The following is a 12,728-nucleotide window of genomic DNA, read 5'->3' on the forward strand; positions in this document are numbered from 1 at the left end:
GGTGGGAAGGGGCTAACCTCGTACGAACCATAGGAAGGGGCAGCAGTGATGGTGTGTGTGAAAAGAAGACTGCAGTGCAATCACTGTAAAGTGACTGGGTGTCTTGAAAAAGAGCTTAAACTAAAATGTATGATTTATTATTACTTCCACACTGCTTGGAATGTCTGATGCAACCATGGTGATGTAACTAACTCCACTCAATATGATATTCCATTGAGGTTAAGGCTGCAGGTGCAATTGTGATAGCATTGTTCCAGTCACCATTACCTAACATTGCAGAATGTTGTGTATGATGTCATAAAGACAGATTGTTACTTCACAGCAAAATTCAAAACAACTGGGACTTGGAAATCTCAGACTTCGGGGGGGTGGAGCCTTTACCTCCACTGACATCTTGACCTTGTATTTTCTGAGTTCCCAGTTGTTTTGAACACACAAAACATTCTGAGTGACTCATTGTGACATCAGTGCAGAGAAGATCCATTGTAATGTCATAACTGGCATGCTGCCTGGGGACACTGCCGGAGAGATGGTGGCCGTGTTCGAGAGCATCAAAACCGTAATGTATCATGGGTAAATTGACTGATCTACAAATAATAATGAGTAGTTATTTATTATGCCAGGTGATTTGTTGATCAGTCAGTCTCGACCTTCAAAGTGGCCCAGTAACAGGGACAGGACTGGGGAGGGGTTGGGAGTGGTTATATGGAGCACTTCTGCCCCTAGCAGGATAACTGATGTACTGTATCACACCTCTGAAATGTTAGCCAGTCTGACATGGTGGCATCGTGGCATGTCTTGTATAGCAAAATGTTTGAGTTTTACTAGAAAATACAAAATAATCAAGCTTGAGTGGCAGATAAATGTAAAGGTTTATTTACATGCAACCTCTATTTACACACACATACAAAAGTTTTATTGATGAATAACAAGACCAGTCTGTGAGATCAGTGGGTCATTCATGTTGCAGTTAAAAAGGAACTCATATCAAATCCATGCTTTACAGAAGTTTACAGAGCAAATGCCTTACCCACTGGGCACAAACTGGGTGAATCAAACATTTTTTCCATGTCATTTCAACAAAAGCATTCAATGTGATATTGGAATCAACATCAAACTTACTGGATTTGTAAAAAGTTAGGGCTATTTGTCTTTTTTTCCACCCAACTTTAAACCTAAATCCAATGACATGGTTCACATTTTTGTTGATTTAACTGTTGACAACTCAAAAGTAAATCAAAACTAGATTTTAAACAGACATCTTTGCCCAGTGGGTAGTTGCAAGTCCCATTACTGTCAAAAATGGACAGACCGTTTTAATGAAAAGGGATCGAGTGAAAAAGCACTTTGGTCCCTTCCGGGGTTCATCTGTGGCGTCGTCCCAAATGGCACCCGATTTCCTACATAATCTATTTATTGTGACCAGAGCCCTATGGGCCCTGATCAAAAGTAGTGCACTCTATAGAGAATAGGGTGCCACTTGGGGCTCGACCTGCGTCTCCGTCACAGAGCGGTATCAGACCGTAGTGGTGCCCTATGTGGGTGGGAGCTGGCACTAGGGGGGCGTCTATCTCTCTCCTCGTGTAGCCTGCGATCCTTCAGGTAGCCCCTGACCCAGCGCACCGTGTGGAACGTGAGCACCGTACCAGCAGTGTAGAGTATCGCAGTGATCAGCCCGAACAAAGCCACGGCCGCGTCTGCCCCTCCCACATCACAGTTCATCCAGGTTAAACCTGAACGTGCGTACAGCCTCTCCCTTCTCTTACACACGTCTGTACTGTTTACCTGGATGACAAAATGGAGGTACAACCCCACCGCCACCACGTAGAGTACCGCCCCCAAACCCTGGAACACCAACGCTCCCATCAGCAGCTTCTGGCCCAGCAGGTGAGCGGGCTTGTTCCCTGAGACCACGAACAAGAGGGAGACAACACCGAAGACAAGGGCAAATGCCACGCCCCCGTAGATTCCCGGAGCTCTCATCTGGCTGTACTGCATGTCCAGGTCTCTCACCTGCAATCAAGTACGGTGTTAGGGTGGGGTCTTCATAACAGGAAATGTAGACAACTGTCTTGTGGAGATGCTATGATAGAATGTACCGTGTTATGACAAAGGATCTTTGAAATCCATGACTACATCCCAAATGGTACCCTATGCCCTATATAGTGCACTACATTTGACCAGAGCCCTCAAAAAGTAGTGGACCATATAAGGAATATGGTACTATTTGGGACACGGCACTTGTTTCTGTCTTGTACCTGTTGCAGCTCTTGGCCCTCGAAGGGGATGTTAGTGTTAAGGTTGAAGTTGCCTCCTGCCAGGCCGCCCATAGCAGACATGCCTGACATCACCATCTGAGCTGCCACCACACAGATCAGGACCAGGGCGTTGGTCAGGACTGAACAGATCAACACGATACCTATAGATTCAATTTTTTATTTAGTCACATGTACAGTACCAGTCAAAAGTTGACACCTGCTAATTCAAGTGTTTTTCTTCTCTTTTTACCATTTTCTACATTGTAGAATAATAGTGAAGACAAACTATGAAATAACACATGGAATCATGTAGTAGCCAAAAAGTGTTAAACAAATCAAAATATATTTGAGATTTGAGATTCTTCAAAGTAGCCACCCTTTGACTTGATAGCTTTGCACACGCTTGGCATTCTCTCAACCAGCTTCACCTGGAATGCTTTTCCAACAGTCTTGAAGGAGTTCTTACATATGCGAAACACTTGTTTCCTTCACTCTGCGGTCCAACTCATCCCAAACCATCTCAATTGGGTTGAGGTCAGATGATTGTGGAGTCCAGGTCATCTGATGCAGGATTCCATCACTCTCCTTCTTGGTCAAATAGCCCTTACACAGCCTGGAGGTGTGTTTTGGGTCATTGTCCTGTTGAAAAACAATTGATAGTCCCACTAAGCGCAAACCAAATGGGATGGTGTATCGCTGCAGAATGATGCGGTAGCCATGCTGGTTAAGTGTGCCTTAAATTCTAAATAAATAACTGACAGTATCACCAGCAAAGAACCATCACACCACCTCCTCCATGCGTCACAGTGGGAACGACACATGCAAAGATCATCCATTCACCTAGTCTGCGTCTCACAAAGACACGGCGGTTGGAACCAAAAATCTCAAATTTGGACTCAGACCAAAGGACAGATTTCTACCTGTCTAATGTCCATTGCTCGTGTTTCTTGTCCCAAGCAAGTCTCTTCTTCTTATTGGTGTCCTTTAGTAGTGGTTTCTTTGCAGCAAATCGACCATGAAGGAAGGCCTGATTCACGCAGTCTCCTCTGAACAGTTGATGCTGAGATGTGTCTGTTGAACTCCGAAGCATTTATTTGGGCTGCAATTTCTGAGGCTGGTAACTAAAGAACGTATCCTCTGCAGCAGAGAACTCTGGGTCTTCCTTTCCTGTGGTGGTCCTCAGAGCCATAGTGCTTGATGGTTTTTGCGACTGCACTTTTCCAGATTGACTGATCTTCATGTCTTAAAGTAATGGACTGTCATTTCTCTTTCCTTATTTGAGCTGTTCTTGCCATAATATGGACTTGGTCTTTTACCAATTGGGCTATCTTTATTAAATGTTTGGGAGCATAATTAGAGTGTGTGACTTCCTTTATATTTATCACCTTTCTCCCATAATCAACTGATCACATTTCTCTGCTCAAATCAAAGCAACAGGAGGTGTGTGCGTGTTAAAACAGCAAAGCGAGTAAAGTGCAGTTTTACTAGCCTAAGTGAGAACCGGTCTGACCAGTATTCGGAGGGAGAAGTATGTCCAGGGGTAGTAGTATCACTGGGCGGGTGTAGGCGTAGTTTAGGTGAAGAGAGGGAAACTAAATCCTGACACTATGACTGACAGTGTTTGTGTGTGATGCAGTGTTCAGCTAACCACACAGGCAATTACTTCCTCGTCACAGGTATGACAGTCTGTCTATTGTGACTCACGTTCTCCACACAATTGTTTCTCTCCCTCTACTCTCTGTCCCAATCTAAGACACTAACATTACATACCTCTCCTAGAGCAGATATTGGTGCATTTGGACCCATTATGATCCTCTCCTGGGGCTTCTTGGTGCCGCACATGTTTAAGAGGGGGTGTGGAGTCCCTGTAATATGGAGGCTGAGAAGAGGACCTGAGGGGGGAGAGAGAGGGTTGAAGTGCTTCTCTCTCCTACAACCAGCTCTTAGGGGGTGGCAGACAGGCTACATCATGCAGTCTGTCACCATAGATGCCTAGTGACTGTGCATGTGAACATCCTGTGAACACACCTGTCGCTTGATGGTTGTCTATCATTGTGCTGCAGCTCCCGTCGTGGCCTGTGTTCCCGATGCTCGTGGAGACCGCCGTTTCTCCCCCTTTGCCCTCTGTGCGGCTGGCTCATAACTGCCCGGAAAAACACCCAATGTGTCACCAAATGTCATAAACGCGCCATACAACCCCGACCTTTGAACATAGAGCCACAGTGACAAACCACAGATTGTGTAAAAAGAAAATGCAGTGAAATAGAATGGCTGTAGCCTGTGATTCTGATTAGGCATGAAAGTAAAAACATTTCATAAAAGTCTCAACAACGTATGATTCTCGGAGACCACAGCCATTTACGCTCTGAACTGTGAACAGTTTCAACTGTAAATATAACCAAACAACCATAAAGGGGAACACAAGTAGGGGGGGAAAAAACTTACTGGCAGTTGAGGTGATTCCGTTTGGTGAACTATGAATCCGAAAATGTAAACATTTTTGTGGAGATCTCAGTTCGCTCACCCAATAAATATGTCCTACCTTGTTGTTCAGGTGACCGACTCCACCCACCAGAGAAGAAGTAAAGGCGGAAACCTCTCGCTCGAATAAGAAAGGTGGAGGAGAAGAAACTGTGGAGGTTGGTAACAATGACAGCCTTGGGGACTCTTGCCGCGTTGAAAACAACTGGGAACTCGGAAAAAAACGAGGTCAAATCATGATCTTCAGGTTGTAAAGTCGGAGCTCCAGCAAGTGGCCCGAGTTGGAATTCCGAGATTGATGACCGTTGAAATCTATTTTCCCAGTCGGAGCTCGTTTTTTCCCGAGTTTCCAGTTGTTTTTTAACACGGAATTTGTATCTGACCAAGCAATGACCAGTACGCCTGAATCGGCCGCTTTGTCTACTTCGTCCCATCTCCGCGAATGGAGCTTCTGATTGGGTGTCCAGAATGTTGCTTTGACTCTCCATTAATTCAGCCTTGGAATGTCTTATGAGAAGATGAGGTCGTTTGTATGCATAGGCCTACTGTGTGGTTGAATTTCAATGACAATTGTCAAGATTTGTTTATGGGCACACTACGCCACTGTTGTCACTGAATGCCTGTATAATGTCATATTAAAAGTATGACTCATCATTAGATTTATTGGTGGTATGAAGTTGGCCTTTTTTGGTATTCATGTAGCCATGCTGTGTAGGCCAATCTTCATGGAATAGAGCCAGGGAGTTCACTTAGGCCTGTTGGACCATTATGCACTTGTGGGTCCTGTAATAAATACTTTTTCAATAGCCTATATTTAAATTGTCTATTTTCTCGCAATAAATCCAGCAATTTGCATTTGTAAATCGACATATTTAAAGGCTCGGGATAAAATGAAGAACAGATACTTTGTTCCTGAAAGTACAGTACAGAAGGTATTTTTGTAACAATGTATTTGGTGTATTTCTTAATGTATCCACTTGGTAGCAGTAGCTAGCTTTATGAACGGGATTTGTCCGACCGCCATAGAAAGCTGCGCTTCCGGCAGTAAGCTACCAAAGCTTCATAACATCACGTTGTCAGTAGGATACAGACAGGTCAGCTAATATATTTCCACTCACGTTTGAAGTCTGTACATCGGTTGTATGTGCCATGTTTTTGACGCTGCACGGAGGACACTGATCATAGTTGAACAAAAGTCCAATAGTTCTACCGGGTGGTTTCAGTATGTTGTGCGGGGCTGTGGTTGTCAACAGTGGGCAGAGGGTGTTGCGGTACCTCAGTGTCGTGCGGTTTGTAACCCAGTTTGGTACACGTACTAACGTCACCTACATACAAGGCCAGAGCCCCGAACCGCGCATTCGGGAATACTTCTACTACATTGACCACCAAGGACAGGTGAATGTCTTACGCAAAAAATACAACTAAATAGTGAAATTATTTCGTTGCAGTGATCAGCTAACTAAACTTCTGTTTTTACCACAGCTGTTCCTTGATGACACGAAAGTGAAAAACTTTGTCACGTGCTTCAAAGGTATTTAAAGTACACACCACACAGAGCAGTCTAGTTACCTCTTTCCAGATGTAAAAATGACCCTCTTACAAAGGTAATATTGACGGTTATCTTATCATCTCTGCCCGTGGTTATATATGAGATGCTGTGGTGACCTTCATTATTCAGTCTTCATATTCTGTTGTAAACATGATTGTCCCTGCTACTACACAAGCTGAGCCTCAGTGTAGTCTTATGTCATGTGCCAAGCATTACTGTAAGCAACACCCAGTGTTTGGCATTCAGCTCCCACCTAGAGAACATATGGAGGTGATGTAGTGTACGCTCAGGGTTAAGGCCAGAACCTGTACTCAATGTTCTGCAATCTTAGTCAGCAGAACACTGAGCATGCTAATGGTACACCCTTATCCCCTATGTAGTGCACTACTTCTGACCAGGACACAAAATTAGTGCACTACTGTATGTATGGAATAGGGTGCCATTTGGGATGGAATTTTAAATGTGGATAAACTGTTGCATCTGTTTTACAGCTTTCAGGCATACATTCTGCACATATTATATAGACATTCTGCACATATTATATAGACATTCTGCACATATTATATAGACATTCCGCACATGTTATATAGACATTCTGCTCGTACTCTATAGACATGCCGCACGTACTCTATAGACATGCCGCACGTACTATATAGACATGCTGCACTTATTATATATACAGTTGAAGTCGGAAGTTTACATACACCTCAAGCAAATACATTTAAACTCAGTTTTTCACAATTCCTGACATTTAATCCTAGTAAAAATTCCCTGTCTTAGGTCAGTTAGGATCACCACTTTATTTTAAGAATGTGAAACGTCAGCATAATAGTAGAGAGAATGATCTATTTCAGCTTTTATTTCTTTCCTCACATTCCCAGTGGGTCAGAAGTTTACATACACTCAATTAGTATTTGCTAGCATTGCCTTTAAATTGTTTAACTTGGGTCAAATGTTTTGGGTAGCCTTCCACAAGCTTCCCACAATAAGTTGGTTGAATTTTGGCCCATTCCTCCTGACAGCTGGTGTAACTGAGTCAGGTTTGTAGACCTTGCTCTCACACGCTTTTTCAGTTCTGCCCACAAATGTTCTTTAGGATTGAGGTCAGGGCTTTGCGATGGCCACTCCAATACCTTGAGTTTGTTGTCCTTAAGCCATGTTGCCACAACTTTAGATGTATGCTTGGGGTCATTGCCCATTTGGAAGACCCATTTGCGACCAAGCTTTAACTTCCTGACAGATATCTTGAGATGTTGCTTCAATATAGCCACATAATTTTCCTACCTCGTGATGCCATCTATTTTGTGAAGTGCACCAGTCCCTCCTGCAGCAAAGCACCCAATAAAACATGATGCTGCCACCCCCGCGCTTCACGGTTGGGATGGTGTTCTTCGGCTTGCAAGCTTCCCCCTTTTTCCTCGAAACATAACGATGTGCATTATGGCCAAACAGTTCTATTTTTGTTTATCAGACCAGAGGACATTTCTCCAAAAAGTACAATCTTTGTCCCCATGTGCAGCTGCAAATCGTAGTCAGACTTTTTATGGCAGTTTTGGAGCAGTAGCTTCTTCCTTGCTGAGCGGCCTTTCAGGTTATGTCGATATAGGACTAGTTTTACTGTGGATATAGATACTTTTATACCTGTTTCCTCCAGCATCTTCACAAGGTCCTTTGCTGTTGTTCTGGGATTGATTTGCACTTTTTGCACCAAAGTACGTTCATCTCTTGGAGACAGAATGCGTCTCCTTCCTGAGCGGTATGTCGGTTGCGTGTTCCCATGGTGTTTATACTTGCGTACTATTGTTTGTACAGATGAACATAGTACCTTCAGGTTATTTGGATGAACCAGACTTGTGGAGGTCTACATTTTTTTTCTGAGGTCTTGGCTGATTTCTTTTGATTTTCCCATGATGTCAAGCAAAGAGGCACTGAGTTTGAAAGTAGGCCTTGAAATACATCCACAGGCACACCTCCAATTGACTCAAATGATGTCAATTAGCCTATCAGAAGCTTCTAAAGCCATGACATAATTTTCTGCCAAAACTATAGTTTGTTAACAAGAAATTTGTGGAGTGGTTGAAAAACGAGCTTTACTGACTCCAAGCTAAGTGTATGTAATCTTCCGACTTCAACTATACATGCTGCACACACTATATATTCATGCTGCACATATTATATATACATGCTGCACATATTGGGGAACACACTATAAATACACTCACTACCGTTCAAAAGTTTGGGGTCACTTAGAAATGTCCTTGTTTTTGAAAGAAAAGCACTTTTTTTTTGTTCATTAAAATAAAATGGATGAGAAATACAGTATAGACATTGTTAATGTTGAAAATTACTATTGTAGCTGAAAACGGCAGATTTTTTATAGAATATCTACATAGGCGTACAGAGGCCCATTATCAGCAACCATCACTCCTGTGTTCCAATGGCACGTTGTGTTAGCAAATCCAAGTTTAGCATTTTAAAAGGCTAATTGATCATTAGAAAACCCTTTTGCAATTATGTTAGCACAGCTGAAAATTGTTGTTCTGATTAAAGAAGCAATGAAACTGGCCTTCTTTAGACTAGTTGAGTATCTGGAGCATCAGCATTTGTGGGTTCGATTACAGGCTTAATGGACAAAAAATGTGTTTTTCTTTCAAAAACAAGGACATTTCTAAGTGAACCCAAACTTTTGATCGGTAGTGTACATGCTGCACATATTGGGGAGCATACTTTCTATACATGCTGCATATATTGGGGAACACACACATTATTTCTATATATATATACACACACACAAAAGTATGTATATACACACAAAAGTATGTGTACAACCATTCAAATTAGTGGATTCGGCTATTTCAGCCACACATGTTGCTGAGAGGTGTATACATTTGAGCACACATCCATGCAATCTCCATAGACAAACATTGGCAGTAGAATGGCCTTACTGAAGAGCTCAGTCACTTTCAACGTGGCACCGTCATAGGATGCCACCTTTCCAACAACTCAGTTTGTCAAATTTCTGCCATACTTGAGCTGCCCCGGTCAACTGTAAGTGCTGTTATTGTGAAGTGGAAAGGTCTAGGAGCAACAACAGCTCAGCCGCGAAATGGTAGGCCACACAAGCTCACAGACCGCGTGCGCAGAGTGCTGAAGCGTGTAGAGCGTAAAAATCATCTGTCCTCGGTTACAACACTCACTACCGAGTTCCAAACTGCCTCTGGTAGCAATGTCAGCAGAACTGTTAGTCGGGAGCTTCATGAAATGGGTTTCTATGGCCGAGCAGCCGCACACAAGCCTGAGATCACCATGGCCAATGCCAAGCGTCGGCTGGAGTGGTGTACAGCTCGCCGCCATTGGACTCTGGAGCAGTGGAAATGCGTTCTCTGGAGTGATGAATCACTCTTCAATATCTGGCAGTCCGAAGGACAAATCTGGATTTGGCGAATGCCAGGAGAACGCTACCTGCCCGACTGCATAGTGCCAACTGTAAAGTTTGGTGGAGGAGGAATAATGGTCTGGGGCTGTTTTTCATGGTTCGGGCTAGACCCCTTAGTGGAGAAAATCTTAACGCAACAGCATACAATGACGTTCTAGACGATTCTGTGCTTCCAACTTTTTGGCAACGGCCCTTTCCTGTTTCAGCATGACAATGCCCCTGTACACAAAGCGAGGTCCATACAGAAATGGTTTGTTGAGATCATTGTGGAAGAACTTGACTGACCTGCACAGAGCCCTGACCTCAACCCCATCAAACACCTTTGGGATGAATTGGAACGCTGACTGCGAGCCAAGTCTAATCGCCCAACATCAGTGCCCGACCTCACTAATGCTCTTGTGGCTGAATGGAAGCAAGTCCCTGCAGCAATGTTCCAACATCTAGTGGAAAGCCTTCCCAGAAGAGTGGATGCTGTTATAGCAGCAAAGGGGGACCAACTCCATACTAATGCCAATAATTTTGGAATGAAATTTTCGACGAGCAGGTGTCCACATACGTTTGGTCATGTAGTGTATTTTGAGAGCAGGAGCAGTGTTATCTAGGCTAAGTATAGTTAGTGTAACTTGATTTATAGTAAGAATGAACTCTTATTGTGTTTTATGCAGTGGTTGTGTTTCTATTTCTCCCCCCTCTCGCTCTCCCTCCCCCATCGCTCCTCCCTCTTTCTCTCTCTGTTTTCAGATAAGCACTTCCTGGTGTTCTTCTTCACCCGTCTCCGTAGGAACGAGAGTGGGCGGTACCAGGACGACTTCCCCTTCCTGTCCCTGTGTGGCCGCGAGAGAAACTTCCTGCGATGTGACGACCGTCCGCTGGTGTTCACCCACTTGATGCCGGCCGCTGGGGGTATAGTCAATCAACCAATCAGTCAGTCAATCCACCAATCAATCAATCACATTTTATTTATAAAGCCATTTTACATCATTTGTCACGAAGTGCTTTTGCATTATCCCTGTTAAAACCCCAAAGAGCAAGCTGAAGCTAGGACAAACTATCTGTCTATTCTACCGGTACAGGGACAGAGACCACTGGGGGTACGTTGACAGATGTGGGGACAGGAGGAGCCCCAGAGCTACTGTCGTTCTGTTGGGGCGGTGACAAGCTGGCCGTCAAGTTCCGTCCAAAGTCTCTCTACATGCATCCTGGGACTGGGCGTGTCTACCACCCCTGCTCTGAGCGCCTGGGGGGCGTCGGCCTGGTGCGCTCCGCCCTCGCCATAGAGCTCAGCCCCTTCTTCCTGTACCCACTTCAACAACGCCAATCAGAACAGCCCACACACTTCTTGTGGGCAGGACAACAGCACACACTGACTAATGAACTGGCAGGATGTTTCCCCCCTGAAGAGGAGGGAGGGATGGGCTGATCAGAATAACACTGCTGTATTCAGTGGGCAGAAGATGAATACCCAAAAGTTGCCAATTGAAAGGCAATATATAGAGTGGACATGATGGTTATGTTCCAAATGGCACCCTATTCCCTATATAGTGTACTACTTTTGACTAGAGTAGATAGGGCGCTATTCAAAAGTAGTGAACTTTGTAGGGTATAGGGTGCCATTTGGGATGCAGACGAGTGGCTATGTATATTTGTTACATTACTATCTGTGATATTCAGAACAGTGCACATCATTCATCAAAACGGTAATGATAATTTGGCCCAAACGGGTCAGGAGCATACAAATTCTAACAGTCAGAAAATGCTAATAATCAGTTCCTCCTATTGGACAAATTCAAGTTGTACCCATTAATTTAGAAACATTTTTCCCCTGTTTGCACTGTCTAGTGAATGTAATCTCGGGAGAAGTAACATCTTGCATAATTGTGTCAGATGCTCGATCGAGTTCATGGAGGCGACGTATTAGAAAATATACCAACGAAGTCTCCACCCTTCTAAACGGAAACTCTCAGCCAGCGTTGGGCAAGTCTATGGGCCAGTCTATGGGCCAAATGTCCCCCTCGCATTCAGAAATTCTAAAGATGTGAAATTGTGAGTTGTCCAAATGATCAGTGAAGAAAAATCTGAAAAGAATAAAAGTCTGTCGACAAATGCTACAACTATGTATGGTACGTGTATCTGTATGGTACGTGTATCTGTATGGTACGTGTATCTGTCCACGAGAATGAAACCGGGGAGTTTTGGGTTACAAGGACCTCCTGAGAGAAATACTATGCAGTGTTGTGAAATATGCCTTTGCAGTGGCCACAGAAATTCAACCAATGACACTCGGGTTGTCTCAAATGGCAACCTATTCCCTATAGTACACTACTCTTGACCAGGGCCCTCTTGTCAAAAGTAGTGCACTATGTAGAGAGTATTGTGCCATTTGGGATGCAACCTCAGCTGTTTATCTACAAATAGCTGATGTGCCAGTAGGTTCTGTAGATAGTGGACCAACAATTGATAAACTACTACTTTTGCTATAAGGGTACTCATGGGGCCTCTGCTTCGAGAATAAAAACCTCTAGAGGGAACCCTTGCATTTGTATAAACTGGATAAGGATGAAACATATTTTTATGATTAAAATGCATCTGCACACACTGAATGCCTTTATAAATGTTTTATTATGGTGTAATGCTTTGCAAGGAGGACACTATCTCTGGGTGAGGGGTCTATAGATCACTGTATAAATCACAGTACAATTACAGTAGTTAAATGACAAACTGACTTTCACTTACATCCATTAGTTCCTCAGTTTTGTTCCCATCTGTTTAGAGCCATGATTTCTCAATGTCCTTCTTCCCTATGGTTCCTCAAGTATGCAGTTTATGGTCACTGGGGGATATCATAGCCTACTCATACTAAAGCTGTTGCATAAATCCATATGGGTTTTTACAGCAGATGGTTTCATAATATATAATGTTAGTTTATATTCTAACTTTCATTGTATCATTTACCCTTGTCTCTAGTCGACAAATTACACTAACATATCACTATCTGTTGGCTTAA

At 43.5% G+C, this 12,728-nt stretch overlaps 2 protein-coding genes across 6 annotated transcripts; one reads left to right on the top strand and one right to left on the bottom strand.

The window, feature by feature from the left end:
- Window positions 1-853: 853 nt before the first annotated feature.
- si:ch211-191a24.4 (MARVEL domain-containing protein 3) lies at window positions 854-5,416 on the bottom strand. 4 transcript variants are annotated; one of them, XM_014123283.2, is made up of 5 exons: window positions 4,801-5,416; window positions 4,287-4,401; window positions 4,029-4,150; window positions 2,259-2,419; window positions 854-2,013 (listed from the first exon to the last, which is right to left on the bottom strand). In XM_014123283.2, exons 1-5 carry the CDS (start codon window positions 5,225-5,227, stop codon window positions 1,504-1,506), a joined length of 1,335 nt encoding a protein of 444 aa, XP_013978758.1. In that variant the 5' UTR covers window positions 5,228-5,416; the 3' UTR covers window positions 854-1,503. The 4 variants fall into 4 exon arrangements, with proteins under 4 accessions (XP_013978758.1, XP_013978762.1, XP_013978759.1 ...); XM_014123287.2 differs by having other exon boundaries at window positions 4,287-4,461; window positions 4,801-5,080; XM_014123284.2 differs by having other exon boundaries at window positions 4,704-4,904.
- A 262-nt stretch (window positions 5,417-5,678) lies between these two features.
- Window positions 5,679-12,320, top strand: cssa10h8orf82 (chromosome ssa10 C8orf82 homolog). 2 transcript variants are annotated; one of them, XM_014123288.2, is made up of 4 exons: window positions 5,679-6,134; window positions 6,222-6,270; window positions 10,466-10,648; window positions 10,798-12,320. In XM_014123288.2, exons 1-4 carry the CDS (start codon window positions 5,964-5,966, stop codon window positions 11,142-11,144), a joined length of 750 nt encoding a protein of 249 aa, XP_013978763.1. In that variant the 5' UTR covers window positions 5,679-5,963; the 3' UTR covers window positions 11,145-12,320. The 2 variants fall into 2 exon arrangements, with proteins under 2 accessions (XP_013978763.1, XP_013978764.1); XM_014123289.2 differs by having other exon boundaries at window positions 10,466-10,627.
- Window positions 12,321-12,728: the final 408 nt, after the last annotated feature.

The sequence above is a fragment of the Salmo salar genome, chromosome ssa10 (assembly GCF_905237065.1).
Source record: "Salmo salar chromosome ssa10, Ssal_v3.1, whole genome shotgun sequence".
NCBI lineage: Eukaryota > Metazoa > Chordata > Actinopteri > Salmoniformes > Salmonidae > Salmo > Salmo salar.

Bases quoted from the DNA above. Each gene is read 5' to 3' on its own strand.
- cssa10h8orf82 (XM_014123288.2), top strand. From the start codon at position 5,964: ATGTTGTGCGGGGCTGTGGTTGTCAACAGTGGGCAGAGGGTGTTGCGG. The intron at 6,135-6,221 runs GTGAATGTCTTA...TTTTTACCACAG, and splicing joins ACATTGACCACCAAGGACAG to CTGTTCCTTGATGACACGAA. The intron at 6,271-10,465 runs GTATTTAAAGTA...CTCTGTTTTCAG, and splicing joins CTTTGTCACGTGCTTCAAAG to ATAAGCACTTCCTGGTGTTC.
- si:ch211-191a24.4 (XM_014123283.2), bottom strand. From the start codon at position 5,227: ATGGAGAGTCAAAGCAACATTCTGGACACCCAATCAGAAGCTCCATTC. The intron at 2,420-4,028 runs GTATGTAATGTT...TTGAATCTATAG, and splicing joins CAATATCTGCTCTAGGAGAG to GTATCGTGTTGATCTGTTCA. The intron at 2,014-2,258 runs GTACAAGACAGA...ACTTGATTGCAG, and splicing joins AGGGCCAAGAGCTGCAACAG to GTGAGAGACCTGGACATGCA.